Below are 14,737 nucleotides of genomic sequence, written 5' to 3' on the forward strand. Positions count from 1 at the left end.
AAAGTGTGGCTCCCCCCCGCGTCCCTCCAGTCTCTGGGGCAGGTGGGGGAGGCCGTGGAGGGGAAGGTACGGAGTGGGGCCATATTGCCTCCACCTCCCACTCTGGGTTTCATTGACCCATAAAGGGTGTCAGAGCTGGAAGGGACTCAGGGATCATGGCGCCCAAACTCCTCACTTTACAGCCGAGGAAAGTGAGCCCAGAGAACTTCGGGAGGTTCCTTGAGACGTGTCCCTGGGGTGGGGCATTGCTGGTTGGATGCCCCAGGCTGACGCAGATACAGGGTGTTTTAGGCATCACAGTACAGCCCTGTGGGGGCGGGGGACGAGGTCTGTGTGCATCTGCTTGGCAGAAGACAGGGACCAGCTGTCCCCCTCGCCTGGAAAACCCCTGACCACATCCCCAAAGACAGAGGAAGTCAGAAACGGAAGGTCTGGGGGTCAACGTGGAACGCTCAGTGTGAGTGGTCATTGACTCTCTGCTCTGGCCGTGGTCCCCGCGGGCAGGTTCCCTTACCTCGGGTGAGCAGACCCAACTCTAGCTCCTGGGCACAGCTGGCTGAGCTGCTGGGGGAAAGGCGAGGACCCTGTGCCGGGCCCCTGAACCGTCTTTGGGGGCAGCTCGGCTGGGAAGCCTTGCCCACAGGGCTCATGGAACCTTCCCGAGAGCAGCCAGTCGACGGCAGAGACGTCCTGGGTGCCCCTCATGTGGGGCCAGCTGTACCTCAGGGTCTTCCAGGGGTCACCTCTCACCATCAGGCACTAATTCTGCCCCTGGGGAGTCCTGGGCTGAAGAGGGGCAAAGCTTGGCATCACACACCAGGCGAGGAGTGAGCCTCGGGCTTGCCCGTGGCCTCTTGCGAGCACCGGCGTCCTTCTGGAGGACGTCCTCCTGGAGGACAGTACTGTCCCGCGGCCAGCAGGGGCCACCCTTGCCCGCAGCTTTGCCAAAGCACAGCCCCAAGGCGGGCGGTTTGGGTCGGGGCTGCTTCTGTGCCCACAGGAAGGGCTGGGCTGGGCGGGGTTCCTCGCTGGTGCCCCCCACGAGCCAGGAGCACTGAGGGCAGCGGTGGCCATGTGTGTTTCAGGAGCGAACTGCAGGCAGTGGGATGCACGGGCGCCCGGGAGGCCCCCTTGTTGCAGAGCCAAGAGGAACTGGACGCCTTTCTGGAACTGCAGCGCCTAGGTGGCCAGCCCCCCCGCGTGGTATGGACAAGAGTGCCCGTGGGGGCCAGCGCCTTCTCCCCTCTCCTGCCCCCTTGCCCGTCCAGCCACCGCTCTGCTTCTTCTGTCCTGCCGGCTGCTGGTCTGTCCGCGCGCGGGCTTCGCTCCGACTCCGTCTGACTGAGGCTGTGGCTTCTGTGTGAACCCCTCTGTCCGCCTCCCCGGGTCTGCGTGCCCTGTCCCCCACTCCTGGGGTCCTGCCCTGCCTCTTTCTGTATGACTCTCTGTCCCCACCTTTCTGTGTCTGAGCTCTGCGCTGATGTGGGCATCTCTGTTCCCCTCATGAAAAGGCCCCTGTTCCCCTGATTGTGATAACCACTTCTTTCTGTGGACCCCCATTTCTCAGCTTCGGAGCCAAACTTATAATGTGTGGGATGAAACTAGGCATCTGGTGCCCTGAAAAACAGTAGATCTCTAACAAGAGAATCACGGAATTATCGAATGAGAAAGGGTGTAGAGTCTGTCCAGCCTTCTGGCTTAAGGGGACATATCTGGGGATCTGAAGCCAGGACCTAGGGACCCCTGAGGACACACAAGGCCTTTAGAGGCACCCCAGTGCCGGCCAGCTCAGCCGGGCAACTCAGGCGGCTTCCCCTCCAGCTCCTCTCTAGCTGGCCAGGGGCCCCAACGCCGGCCTCGGCGGTCCAGCCCGTGGCTTGGGGGAGAGGGTGAGGGTAACGGGACGCTGCAGGCAGCGGCTGGAGCCATCTCTGCCCACCAGCGCCCCCTCCTGCCAGCATCTCTGCAGCCCCCGCGCCCCAGTCCCGCGTGGGGCTGCAGAAAGAACAGGGTGGGGCGTCAGACCAACTCCCAGATCCTTCACTTACCAGCTGAAGGATCTATTTCATCTCTCCGAAAATCAGGATAATAAAAACTATCTTTTAATGTTGTGATTATTTCGAAAAGAAAAAAAAAAAGTTCAAGTGCCCAGTACAGAGGCTGGCCTGCAGGCTGAGCGCGAGGACTCGTGGGCCACCCCCCGCCCCCCCTCGCTGCTCCCGCTCCTTGCTCGGGGGTGCTGTCTCCTTTCCTGCCTTCCTGCTCTGCTTCCCCTCCTCTCTTCTTCTAATCTCTAAGCACTCCTGAAACTTCTCCCTGTCTACATGTTCCTCCAGAGCGGGTGCACACAAACGCACCGAGGTCCGCAGATCAAGCTTGAGGCTCATGAGGCCGGCCCTCAGCCTGCAGCCCGAGGGCCTGGGAGCCAAGGGCAGCTCCAGAGTGTGTTCTGCATGGCCGGCCCAGGGCTGACACTCTAAGACTCAGATGTCTCTGGGGCAGCTGGTCCGCTCAGTCGGTAGAGCACGTGACTCTTAATCTCCGGGTTGTGAGTTCCAGCCCCACATTGGGTGTAGAGATTATTAAAAAAAAAAAGATTCAGATGTCTTTTTTTCCTTCTTCTTAAATAGCCGCCACACCCAACGTGGGGCTGGAACTCACGACCCTGAGATCAAGAGTCCCACACTCCACGGAGCCGGCCAGGCGCCCCTCCCCCTCATCTTCTAAGTATGATGTTTGAAATCGAATGCCCAATAAATCAGTCACCCATCTCAAACCCTAGTACACCACCAAAGCCTGGGGGGTCTTTGCCTTGCCTTTTTCTCCTCTGCTGCTCCCTCGCCTGCCCCATCCCCAGAGATAATCACTATCTTGAATTTTCTTTATCACCCATCTACATTTTTTATAGTTTTAACAAATATATATGCATTACCTAATAATATTTTTTGTTGCTGAATTTAAAAACCAATGATTACATTGTACAAAATTGTCTCTAACCTGCCTTTTCATTCAACATTGTGTCTAATTTTTATCTATGTGCTGCAGATGGTTAGAGTTTATTCATTTTCATCCTCCTGTACCCTTGAACGTTTAGATAATGTCCACTCTGCTATCATGAACAGTGTCACTACGAACGTCCTCTATCTGTCTTGTGGCGCACACTTGTAAGAGTTTCCCGAGAGCACCTACCTTGGAGAGGAGCTGTTGGGTGACAGAGTGTGCACCTCAAGTTTACAAAATCATGGCATGTTTCCAGCCCCATCAGAAGTATATTAGAGTTCCTGTTGATCCAAATCTTTTCCAACATCTGGAGCCATCAGACTTCTTGATGTTGCCAATCTAGCCGTTATAAATCTCATTACAGTATGAATTTGAATGATCCGTATTACACATGCAATCGAGCACCTTCTCCTATGTACATAGGCCATTTGTGTATCCTCTTCTGGGAATTTCCTCTTCACGTCTTTTGCCCATGTCTATCCTTTGTTGTTATATATGTTGCAATTATCTTTTCACCAAATGGAGAAAAGTGGTTCGTCTTTTCCTTCTCCTGTGGTGACTTTACATAAACAGAATTTCCTAATTTTTATTTATTTATTTTTAAAGATTTTTTTTAAAGACCTTATTTATTTGACAGAGAGAGATACAGAAAGAGAGGGAACACAAACAGGGGGAGAGGGAGAGGGAGAATCAGGCTTCCCGCGGAGCAGGGAGCCTGATGCGGGGCTCGATCCCAGGACCCCGGGACCATGACCTGAGCCGAAGGCAGACGCCCAACGACTGAGCCACCCAGGTGCCACAAAGATTTTGTTTTTAAGTAATCTCTACACCCCATGTGGGGCTCGAAGTCACAACCCCTAGATCAAGAGTCACATGCTCCACCAACTGGGCCAGCCAAGCACCCCTGAATTTCTTAATTTTTTAAAAATAAACATTTATTGAAGTATAACACGTATGGGGTGCCTGGGTGGCTCAGTCGTTAAGCGTCTGCTTTTGGCTCAGGTCATGGTCCCGGGGTCCTGGGATCGAACCCCGCGTCGGGCTCCCCGCTTGGCGGGAAGCCTGCTTCTCCCTCTCCCACTCCCCCTGCTTGTGCCCCCACCCCCTGACAAATAAGTAAAATCTTAAAAAAAAAAAAAAAAAAAAAAAGATGGTTGCCTATCCCCAAGCAAAAACACCACTCAACAAGAACTGGATTCTCTACTCCACTTAGGACAAATAATGGGATAATCTGAACCAAAAAGGAAAGCAGGAGGGACCATAAAAAAACCAGAATGGTTTGTGGGCCTTTCTGTAGATGGGAAAATTTTCAGACCAAGAAAGCAATTCCCAATATTGACTCAAATATTAATTATAGAGGAGTTTAGAAGATCTTCGTTTATTCTACATATACATCCCCAGACTTCTTAGAGGAAAAAAAAAAGACTAGACATTTTATATTTCATTGCTTTTTATATTTTTATATTGCAACTTTATTAAGATCCCTTTTGGAAGGGCTTTTTTATTTTTTGGAAGGATCTTTTAAAAAGAGGAATTGGTAAAGCAAACAATTCCAGTTAATTTAAAAATACTGTGGCTATGGCTTTGAAAACTAAAATAAATATCTCTTAAAACACTTTTTAGGGGTGCCTGGGTGGCTCAGTCATTAAGCATCTGCCTTCGGCTCAGGTCATGATCCCAGGGTCCTGGGATCGAGCCCCGCATCGGGCTCCCTGCTCAGCGGGGAGCCTGCTTCTCCCTCTCCCACTCCCCCTGCTTGTGTTCCCTCTCTCGCTGTGTCTCTCTCTGTCAAATAAATAAAATCTTAAAAAAAAAAAAAAGTATAACACATATGTAAAACATGCACTAAAACATGCTTGAGATTTTAATTGGAGTTGCAATGAATCTAGAGAGTAATTTAGGGAAAGTTGACATCTGTACAATGTTGCTTCTTCCTACCCATGAAGATAGTATACCTCTCTTTTTTATTTTTTTTAAGATTTTATTTATTTATTTGACAGAGAGACGCAGTGAGAGCGGGAACACAAGCAGGGGGAGTGGGAGAGGGAGAATCAGGCTTCCCGCGGAGCAGGGAGCCCGATGTGGGGCCCGATCCCAGGGCCCCGGGACCATGACCTGAGCCGAAGGCAGACGCTAACGACTGAGCCCCCCGGGCGCCCTGTAGAGTGGTCTTATACACACTTACCTTGCTAAACTCTCTTTCTTGTTTTTGTTATAACAATTTTTTTAAAAAAGATCTTATTTATTTGAGACAGAGAGACAGAGCATAAGCATGAGCAGGGGAGAGGAGGAAGAGGGAGAGGGAGGAGCAGACTTCTTCAGGGAACCATCCCAGGACCCAGAGATCACGACCTGAGCCAAAGGCAGACCCTCAACGACTGAGCCACCCAGGCGCCCCTTGTTATAACAATTTATCTGTGATTTTTTTCTTTTCTAATAGACAATTGTGTCATCTGTAAATGAGCTTAGTTTCTTTTGTTCCAAATTTTATTCCTTTCCTTTCTTTTTCTTGCCCTCTATGCTGGCTAGGATCCTACCGCAGTGCTGAGCAGCAATGTGATGACGGGTATTCTTGTCTTTTCTTTCTTTTTTTTTAAATGAAAAAGCACCAGTGCAGTTTATTTTAATGCTTCTATTCACGAGAATGGTATCCTTGTCTCTGATTTTAGAGGGAGTACATCTTATTGAAATTGATTTTTGGTTGTAAGTGTTTAAAGGGCACATTTTATCAGGTTAAGGAAGATTTCTTCTATTCCTAACTGCCAAGGCTTTGGTTTTACAATAAGTGGGTATTGAATTTTATTCTATGCTTTTCTACTTTTACGGAGATGGTTATGTTTCTCCTTTAATATGTTACTGAGGGAAATTAAATGTAAAGATTTTTCTCCTGTTAAGCCAGCCTGGTATTCATAGGATGAATCCAACTTTGTCATGACAGATTATGTGTTTCATACACTGCATAACAAATCAACCCCAGACTTGGTGGCTTAAAACAACGTGTTTTCCTTCTCACTATTCTGTGGGTAGGTAATTTGGATTGAGCTCAGTGGAATGTTCTGCCGATTTCACCTGGACTCACATGGCGGCAGGTGTCTGGTGGCTTGAGTAGGGCGGGCGGCCAAGGCTGGCCATATTCACACCTGTCGATTGTCCAGCTGAAAGTTGTGATGCCTTGGTTCTCATCCACATGGCCTCTCTAGAGGCTGGCTTAGGCTTGTTCGTGTGGAAATAGCAGTCCAAGTGGACAAGAGTGCAAGCTTTAGGGTTTCTTCTTTTTTTTTCCGGATTTTATTTATTTATTTGAGAGAGAGAGAGCGAGAGGGCATGAGCCTGGGCGGGAGGGACAGAGGGAGAGGGACAAGCAGACTCCCTGCCGAGCGGGGAACCAGATGTGACACTCGATCCCAGGACCCCGAGATCATGACCTGACCTGAAGGCAGACGCTTAACTGACTGAGCCACCAAGGCGCCCCAGCTTTAAAGTTTCTCGAGGCTCAGGCTCAAAAATAATATAATGCCACTTCCACCACATTCTGTTCGTTTAGTGGAGTCACAGGCCAGCCCAGACTCAAGGAGTGGATAGAGGCCTCCTTGGGGGGGCAGCTGCAAACAATTTGTAGACATTGAAAATCTATTCAGTTTGCTAATATTTTGTTTGGGATTTTTGTACTTATGTTGATAAGAGAGATTGGCCCCAAATCTTCCTTTGTCACCCTGCCTGTGTGCAGTTTAAGAATCAAGGTCATACTCACATTATAGAAAGAGTTGGAGAGTTTTCATTTCTATTCTTTGGAAGAGTTTGCATAAGATATCAGTGCTCTATTCCTTGAGAGATCTGTGCCTTGCCTATAAAATGTTTTTGGCCTGGTGTGTTTTGTTTTGTTTATAGAAATATTAACTACCAATTCCATTTCTTCAGTAGGACCATTCAGACTTTCTATTTCTTCTAGATTCAGTTTTGTCAGGTTATATAGATATACACACATATTTTTGTAAGGAATTTTGTTTGCATTTTCAAAATTGCTATCATCAGGATGCCTGGGTGGCTCAGTTGGTAAGTGTCTGCCTTTGGCTCAGGTCATGATCCCAGAGTCCCAGGATCGAGTCCTGCATTGCTCAGCGGGGAATCTGCTTCTCCCTCTGACCCTCCCCCCTCTCGTGCTTTCTCTTTCTCACTCTTTCTCTCTCAAATAAATAAATAAAATCTTTAAAAAAAATTGCTATCATCAAGTTGTGGTCAGTCGTCTCCTGCCTTTCCAATCACTGGGTCTGCCCCACATTCTTCCTCAATTTTTGCCTTCCTTCTGCCTGCCATCTTACTGGAGGTTTGTCTACAACTTTTGGCTTTATTGATCCTGTTTTATGTTTACTACTTCATTGATTTGTGCCTTTTTAATTTTTAAAAAATTTTTAAACAAACCTCTCTGCCCAACATGGGGCTCAAACTTACCACCCCGAGATCATGAGTCACATCCTCTACCAAATGAGTCAGCCAGGTGCCCTGATTTCTGCTTTTATCCTTATTATATCCTTCCTTCTGTTTTATTTGAGCTTGTTCTGTCTTTTTCTAACCCTTTTAAAATTGGCATAGTTCATTAATTTTCAGCTTTTTAAAATTTTTCAATATAAGCGTCTTAAGGCTATAAATTACCCCTAAAAAACCACTTTGGTCATCTCCCACAAGTTTTGTTCTGTAATTCTATAGTATTTTCATTGTTGTTGTTATAAAATATCTTTTTTTTAAGATTTTACTTTTAAGTACTCCCTACACCCAATGTGGGGCTCTGAGATCATGACCTGAGCCGAAGGCAGACACTTAACTGACTGAGCCATCCACGTATCCCTAGTTTTGCTTATTTTAAACTTTATATGAATGTAATCATACAGGACATACATTTTTTGTGTCTTGATTCTTTCCCTCACTATTATGTTTGTGAGATTCATCCATATTGTCAGATGAGCTGTGGCACGTTCATTCTCATTGTTGACCAGTATTTTGATGTGTAGATATACCACAGTTCCTTATCCAGTCCACTGGAAAGGGATTTCTGGATCGTTTCCTGTGATCTCTATGATATAGATGATTTGAAATGTGTTAAAATTTGCCTTATGACCTGATATGTGACCAGTTTTTGTAATGCTTAATGTAGGCTTGAGAAAAATATTAATTTCCTGATGGTTGGGTGTGTGGTTCATGAATATTCCTGCTCCTTTTGTCTTAACCCCAGGCTGTCTCAGTCGTGTCCTTTTGTTTTTATGACCTGCTTGGCCTCTATAGTTTGAGTTTGTCATGTCTGGAAACCCTTTGGCGTACATTTTTTTCTAAGAGACTTTCTCCATAGGGCTTGAACTGTGGCAGAGAGCAGAAGGCTCACTAGCAGGAATGACTTGCCAATGATTTCAGGTGGAATGTCGCAGATGTGGGCAGTGCAGAGGGTGGGAGTCCTGAGGGCTTGAAGGTAGACCCTCTGCGGGAAAGTGGGAGCACGGGGAGTGGGAGAGGGATAAAGCCTGACTTCGTGTGAGGACTCTTGACATGATTCTAGGGTCAGAGTTGCTGTCATCCGTCTGCTGGCCCTTTGGACCACTCGGCCCCTGGCATGCTTTCCAAGTCTGTATCCATGAGCGGCATCAGTTGCCTCTTGGGCTGCTCTGATCCAGCTGGTGAGTGGGGGTGGGGAGTAAGCAGTGGGGACCCCTTGCTCTGTCTGTCTCACCACCAGCCCTCAGAGCCATATGTTCAGAGCCCGGATGTCCTGGGTTCTTTTTAACCGCACACCCTTGGAAACAGCAAAATGCCTTTATTCAAATGAGAGACCTGAATTCAGGACTTTAGCATTCTGAGACCCTCCTTCCCATGAAGGAGGACATAGGACAGACTGTGGCTCCCCAGCACCCCCTGTCCCCAGAGATGGAGGACAGTTACCTGTAACGCACCTTGTCCTCAAGATGAGGAACTGGGAACTGGGGTGAAACCTCTGCTCTCTCCGTTCAGCAGAGACAGAACTGAGACGTCAGGCCCCCAGGCCCCTGCTCTGCAGAGCCCTCCTGCTCTGTTCCCTGGCCCCTGAGCTCTTCAGCTCCGCTCCACTCAGACCCCACCTCCCTCCCTTCTCCGCAGCACCAGCCCTCAGGAAAGGCTGCCCAAGCACCTGCAGCTTGGGAACCTGATCTAGGAGGGGGTGGGGGAGGCAGCCCTGGACGCTTCTCGTCTCCTTTTGTGTCAGCAGGGAATTTCTACCAGTCCTCTGCCACTGACCTCAGCCAAAGGTGAGTTTGGGAGACCCGCAGCCCTTCAAAGGTCTAACTGGAAGAGGCGCAATGGGACTGGACCATGGATTTTGTAACTCCAAGGGTCTCTGCTTCCTGAAACGTTGCTCCCCTTAACATTTTTTTTAGATATTTCTTTATTTATTTAGAGCAGGTGCACATGAGCGGTGGGAAGGGGCGGAGGGAGAGGGAGGGAAAGAATCTCAAGCAGACTCTCTGCTGAGTGTAGAGCCCAATGCCGGGCTTGATCCTGCAACCCTGAGATCATGACCTGAGCCAAAATCAAGAGTGGGACGCTTAACCACTGAGCCACCCAGGCGCCCCTCCCCTTAACATTTCTGATCAAAGGCTTCCAAATTTCCTTCTCCCTGAGCTTCACAAGAATTCACCCTCTTTTTCATTGGCCAGGGAAGGGTTAGAAAGTTCCCAGTAGCCCCCCTGGCTAGTAAAGCAGTTAGGGAAAGAAACGTTGTATCCAGACCCCAGGCTGTCCGATGAATAGGACAGTGGCACTTGTTTGCTGTTGTCACTGACAGAAAGGTGAGTGGGCAGAGCGGCGGTCGGACAGTCTTAGGGGGTGAGGGCTCTCCAGGCCCCATGGACAGCTTTGGAGGTTCAGATAACTGACCAATGGGGAGTGGCTCTGGCAGGGCGGGGTAGGGAGGGCAGGGGCTGCAGGCCCAGCTCAGGAATTGCCTGGAGTCTGGGAGATTTCTGTAGCCAGGAAAATAAGCGCACAAAATCAGCACCTGTTTATTTGGCTTCTGCAGCTGAAGCCTGGTTAGAGTGGCCCGGCTCTCCCAGACAGTGCGGCTGAGTGCGCTAGCTATGGCCCTTTAAGTTGCCAAGCTCTGATTTGTGGTCCTAAAAATCTCTAGCTGACACATCCTCCTGGCTCTGGGTTTGGGATTAGCTCATGGGATGGGGCTGATGAAATCCCAGGAAATCCACTCCTTATTGGCTTTAGGCCCAGAGGCCCTTTCCAAACAGCGCAGAGGGTCGCACACAAGCTCTTGTGTTTCGAGGCGAACAAGCCCTTCTGGGGAGCCCTCACCCCATATCTGTCATTGGGGAGCAGCGCAAGAGGAGACGGGGCCTGAGTTAGGTAGGAAAGGGGGGAGGAGCCTGGAGTTTTTCTCCCAGATAGAGGGGCCTGGCAACAGTAGGTCACAAACATCTGTCCACATCCGGGAGGTAGGGGTGGGCTGAGGGGTCTCCATCTCCAGGCCCTCCTCAGCCCTCCTTTCTCCCCTCCCGGCCAAGGCACCTGCCTTGGCCCCGTCTCTCTGGGAACATTTTGTTTCTCTTTCCCAGCTCCGTCTCCACCTCCTCACCTCTTCTTTTTCCCTCCGCAGCTGTAGCCGACTGGAACGGGGCTCAGGAACCTGGGCAGGCTCCCCACTGCAGCGCACCCTCAGCTTCCTCCTGGGCATGACCGGAAAGGCCAAGGTAGGAGCCGGTGGGGAAGCAGGAGGCCTGGGCCCCCCCTGCCCTCCCTGCTTCCGTTCCTCCTCACCGCCATCCGCTCCCCTCCACAGCTTCCCAGGGAGACAGACACTCAGGACAGTGGTTCACATGCTAGCTCTCCCAGACTCCCTCCCTGTGTCCCAGGGCGTCAGCTTTCCTCTGCTCTCCCCATACCCCCAGCTCAGCAGCCAGCTTCAGCTGCGGACAGCCAGACCAGGGGAAGGGCAGGAGCTTCAGAAGCCGAAGGGCGGCCCAGCCCTCCCTCCCCTTAGGCCCCCCGTAGCTACAGAGACGGGCAGCAGAGATCTTAACCGTTGGATATAATCACGATCATAATTATAGTAATACTTTTTACTTCTCTGGAGAGTATTAGGGTTTGCAAAGTGCTTTTACACTTATAATTGTATGGGTGGATGTGGCAGTTGAAGGAGTTGAAATTAGACCACAGGCAGAGGGGAAGCCTGGAAAGTGTACGGTTATGGAAGCACACGCACACCCATGCGTGTGGGGCCGTGCAGGGTTCTGACCCCAGGAAAGTGAAGGTATTCTGCCCTCTCCCTTATTACCAACCCCGGGCTCTGTGAAACCGGGGTCTCTGCCCGCTGCTTGAATGCATTGCCATTTTCTTCATTTACTGGCAGAATGAGCCACCCCCTTTTCCTCTCAAGGCCTCCCCAAGTATGCAAGTACTTTCCAACCTGGGGCGGCTTCTGAGCATTGAAAGAAGCCCCAGAGGAAACATCCTCCTATTTGGCTCCAAGAGCCATGGGCTTCTATCCCCAGGAAGGTTGCTGGGCTCCCCCGGTCCCCTCCCCCACAGTGCCAGGCTCGCCCCTCTGCCAGCCTCGGAGCCAGGACTCCGCTTTCTCTCGTGCACTGGGAAGGCAGAGATGAAACCGGTTGTTAGCACCTGCTCACCACAGGCCACACTGGGGAGTTTGAGGCCTGGGACCACACAGTCTGAGAAGAGGAGGAGCAGCTAGAGAATCTTAAAGCTGGGGGTGGGGGAAGGGTGGGAGGGGTGGGCAGGAAGGAGCCGAGCTCTCTAGGGACCCAGGCAGCGAGGAGCCCTGGGGTCGGAGGCCAACGTCCCGGGAGCTGGCCCAGCTCGGTGAAGGGTCCTGCAGGAGCTGCCCTCCCTGCCTGCATTGGGAATTGGCAGGGGAAGTGAGCACCGCCCAGGGGCCATCCCCATCCCCAGGGGTCTGCATCTGCCCACCCGTGGCCCAAGTTTGGTGAGGGGTAAAATCGCTGGGTGAAGGGGGATGTGGGCAGCATGGGGCCCAACAGGCAGCAGGAAAGAGCCAGAGTGAGTCAGGACCTTGCTGCACTGGCCCTTCCTCGCCTGGGCCTCTGGTCCAGTCCTCCCCCCACTCACGAATGTGTGTGCCTGCCCCACTCAGCCCCCTCCGCCCCTCCTCCCCATGCAGGACTGCTCCTAAGCAGGTAAACACCAGGGGGGTGCGGCCGGACAGAAGTCCAGCAGTGAGAGAGGAAGTGGCTTATTCCTTCCTATTTGACTAGAGTCAGAGCGCTGGACGAAACACTTCTCCAGAGGTCATCTCCTTTCATTCTTATAACACTCTGGCAAAGATAAGTATTTCAATTTCCATTTTGCAGACAAGATAACTTAGCGGTCCCCCAGCTATTCAGAGGCGGGGCAGTGCTGCAGACCCAGAGCGTTGACATTCACACGCGTCAACAAACCTCACCTAACGCGCTTTCCCCTCTCTTCCCTTCTTCCACCATCTTGGGAGGGATGGGCCCTGGAGTCAGTCATGCTTCAATCTTTCCTGTCCTGGAATATACAAGGTCCAGAGCCGTGAAAAGAACACACACTCGTGGGCACCGTAGCTCTTGGGCCTGGCTATCCCTGGGACTCTAACTGTCCATCTACTGCCAACACTCTGACACCAGGTTCCTGCCTGGGATGGCCTCTCCACCCAGGAGGTGCGCAGAACACATTTGTCAAGTTAAATGAGCTACTTTATTTTATTTTTAAATAAATAAAGGGGGACAGAGGGGGAGAGAGAAGGAGAGGGAGAGGGAATCTTGAGCAGACTCCGCCCTGAGCGCGGAGCCCAAAGCAAGACTCCCACTGTGAGATCATGACCCCAGCCGAAACCAAGAGTCAGAGGCTCCACGGACTAAGCCACCCAGGCACCCCTTAAGATTTTATTTGTAAATAATCTCTACACCCAGTGTGGGACTTGAACTCACAGCCCAAGATCAAGAGACGCCTGCTCTGGTGGTGGCTACTTTTAGATTCTGGCAGAAATTAGGGTTGCCTTTTGTTTAGGGGTTTCTAAAAAATAATTTCTGAAAATCTGGGAAGTATCACTGGATAGGAGTGGGGTGGGGATGGAGGGATTGGGATGCAAGTGGTGTGCTTTTGCAGGTGTTCCCAGGGATACAGAAGATGAATATTAAGTCAGGCAGCAGGCCTAGCTCAGGAAAAGTCCAGGTGTTTCTCAAGGTGGACGGGTTTATGTACCCACCCCCAAACCCCTGCCTGGCCACTCATCTCCTAATGGGAAGAGGTGGACATAGGGCGAGGGGCAGGCTGGGATACAAAGCCCACGGGAGATGGGGGCGGAGGCAGAAAAAGGCGGGAACCTTAGGTCTGCTTTTTTCTGAGTCTGGGGCCTGAGAGCTCCCAGACCGTGGGATTCCGGTCCTGGCCTCACAGTCCGCCCACTGGGTGCCCAGACTGCAGTATGGCCTTTTAAGATTCCATCCTTAGCCTGTGGCACTCTCCCACCCCTGGCCTGGGAGAAAAGCTGAGGTCTGGGCCCATCCCTTGTCTCCGGGCCCCTAGTGGGCGGAGCCGGGAGGCCGGGACTCTGGCTTCTGGTTGTCTGTTTTTAAATTTAGTACATTCCTCAGCCCTGCCTGCTGACTGCGGGGAGGCTAAGTCTGGGGTTCCGGGCCAGGATTACTGGCTGGGGGAGTTCCTAGGGCCTTCCCGTAAGGTCTCCCCTGCAGGTGCAAGCCTGGAGGAACCAACCTCCCTCCTGGCCCTGGGAAAGTCCTTTTCTGTTTCTAATGTCCATCCAGCCTAGAATGGTCGGTCCCCTCTCCTTGTTTCTGGTCTTTGCTCCGCACGGATCCTAAACAGTGGAACGGGTGACGAAGAAGGTGATGGAGTTGTGAGGCAGGAGGGAGGCTAGAGGAGCGGTGTGGGGGTGGTGCTGGGGGGTGAGGAGCCCAGCCAGCTCAGCCAGTGGTGAGGCATGGAGCCCAGAATAGTGGCAGAGGCTAAAATTGGCACCTACAGGAGTGCTGAGTTGGGCTGGGAACCTGCTGCTGCAGCCGGGGCAGGAAGCCCCTGGCTCTGGGCTGGGCCTCCTCTCCCCCCTCCCCGCACACCTGCGGGGGCCGGAAGCGGGCAGGATGCTCTGTCCCAAGGCTCTCCAGAGAGATGGGAGAGCCTGAGAGGCAGAAATGAACTGTAATGTGAATGGTTCTAGTGTGGCGCGGGGGGGGGGGGGGGGTCCGAGCATCAGGAAACTCAGCGAAGGTGGAGGCTGGCTCAGGCTGCGGCAAAGGGCCCCGAAGGAATGCCCCACTCCACCCCGCTTCTTGGGGAGAGACTGGCCAGACCCCAACTGCCCCGGACCGGGGCGGGCCGGTGTCTAGTCTCTTGGCTCCGGCGTGAGTGGCAACGAAGCGAAGCGGGGCTAGACACAAGGAAGGACTTCCCCGGCCTCGCAGCCCGCGGAGAAGGGGGCGGGGCTCGGGGGCGGGGCTCGGGGGGCGGGGCCGGGAGCGGCCGCGGAGCGGGGCGGGGCGGGGGGGGCTGGTGGGAGAGCTCTCGGGCGCGCACCCTCGCCTCCTCGCCCGGTAAAGACCAGCCTTTCGCTTCCCCTGGTTTTCCCCGCCCTCCCCCCTGCCCTGCCCCCAGCGGCGAGCGGGGCCTGGCGGCGCGGGCAGCGCGGGCGGCGGGGCTCCCTGCAGAGCGCGCGGGGCGGGGGCCGCGGGGCTCCCGGGCCGAGGTCGGC

General features: G+C 52.3%; 1 protein-coding gene across 4 annotated transcripts in view; it reads left to right on the plus strand.

Annotated features, from left to right (window-relative positions):
* The first annotated feature begins 10,630 nt into the window (after window positions 1–10,630).
* ARHGEF2 (Rho/Rac guanine nucleotide exchange factor 2) overlaps window positions 10,631–14,737 on the plus strand; it is a 32,069-nt gene continuing 27,962 nt past the window's right edge. For 2 of the 4 annotated variants that reach the window (XM_032398290.1, XM_032398289.1), the window contains exon 1: window positions 10,653–10,718. In XM_032398290.1, coding sequence (XP_032254181.1) covers window positions 10,701–10,718 — 18 coding nt within the window. In that variant the 5' untranslated portion in view covers window positions 10,653–10,700. Of the gene's footprint in view, window positions 10,719–14,531; window positions 14,580–14,737 lie in introns of those variants that run through there. The other 2 variants (XM_032398294.1, XM_032398297.1) reach the window with 2 other exon arrangements.

The sequence above is a fragment of the Phoca vitulina genome, unplaced genomic scaffold (assembly GCF_004348235.1).
Source record: "Phoca vitulina isolate PV1807 unplaced genomic scaffold, GSC_HSeal_1.0 scaffold115, whole genome shotgun sequence".
NCBI lineage: Eukaryota > Metazoa > Chordata > Mammalia > Carnivora > Phocidae > Phoca > Phoca vitulina.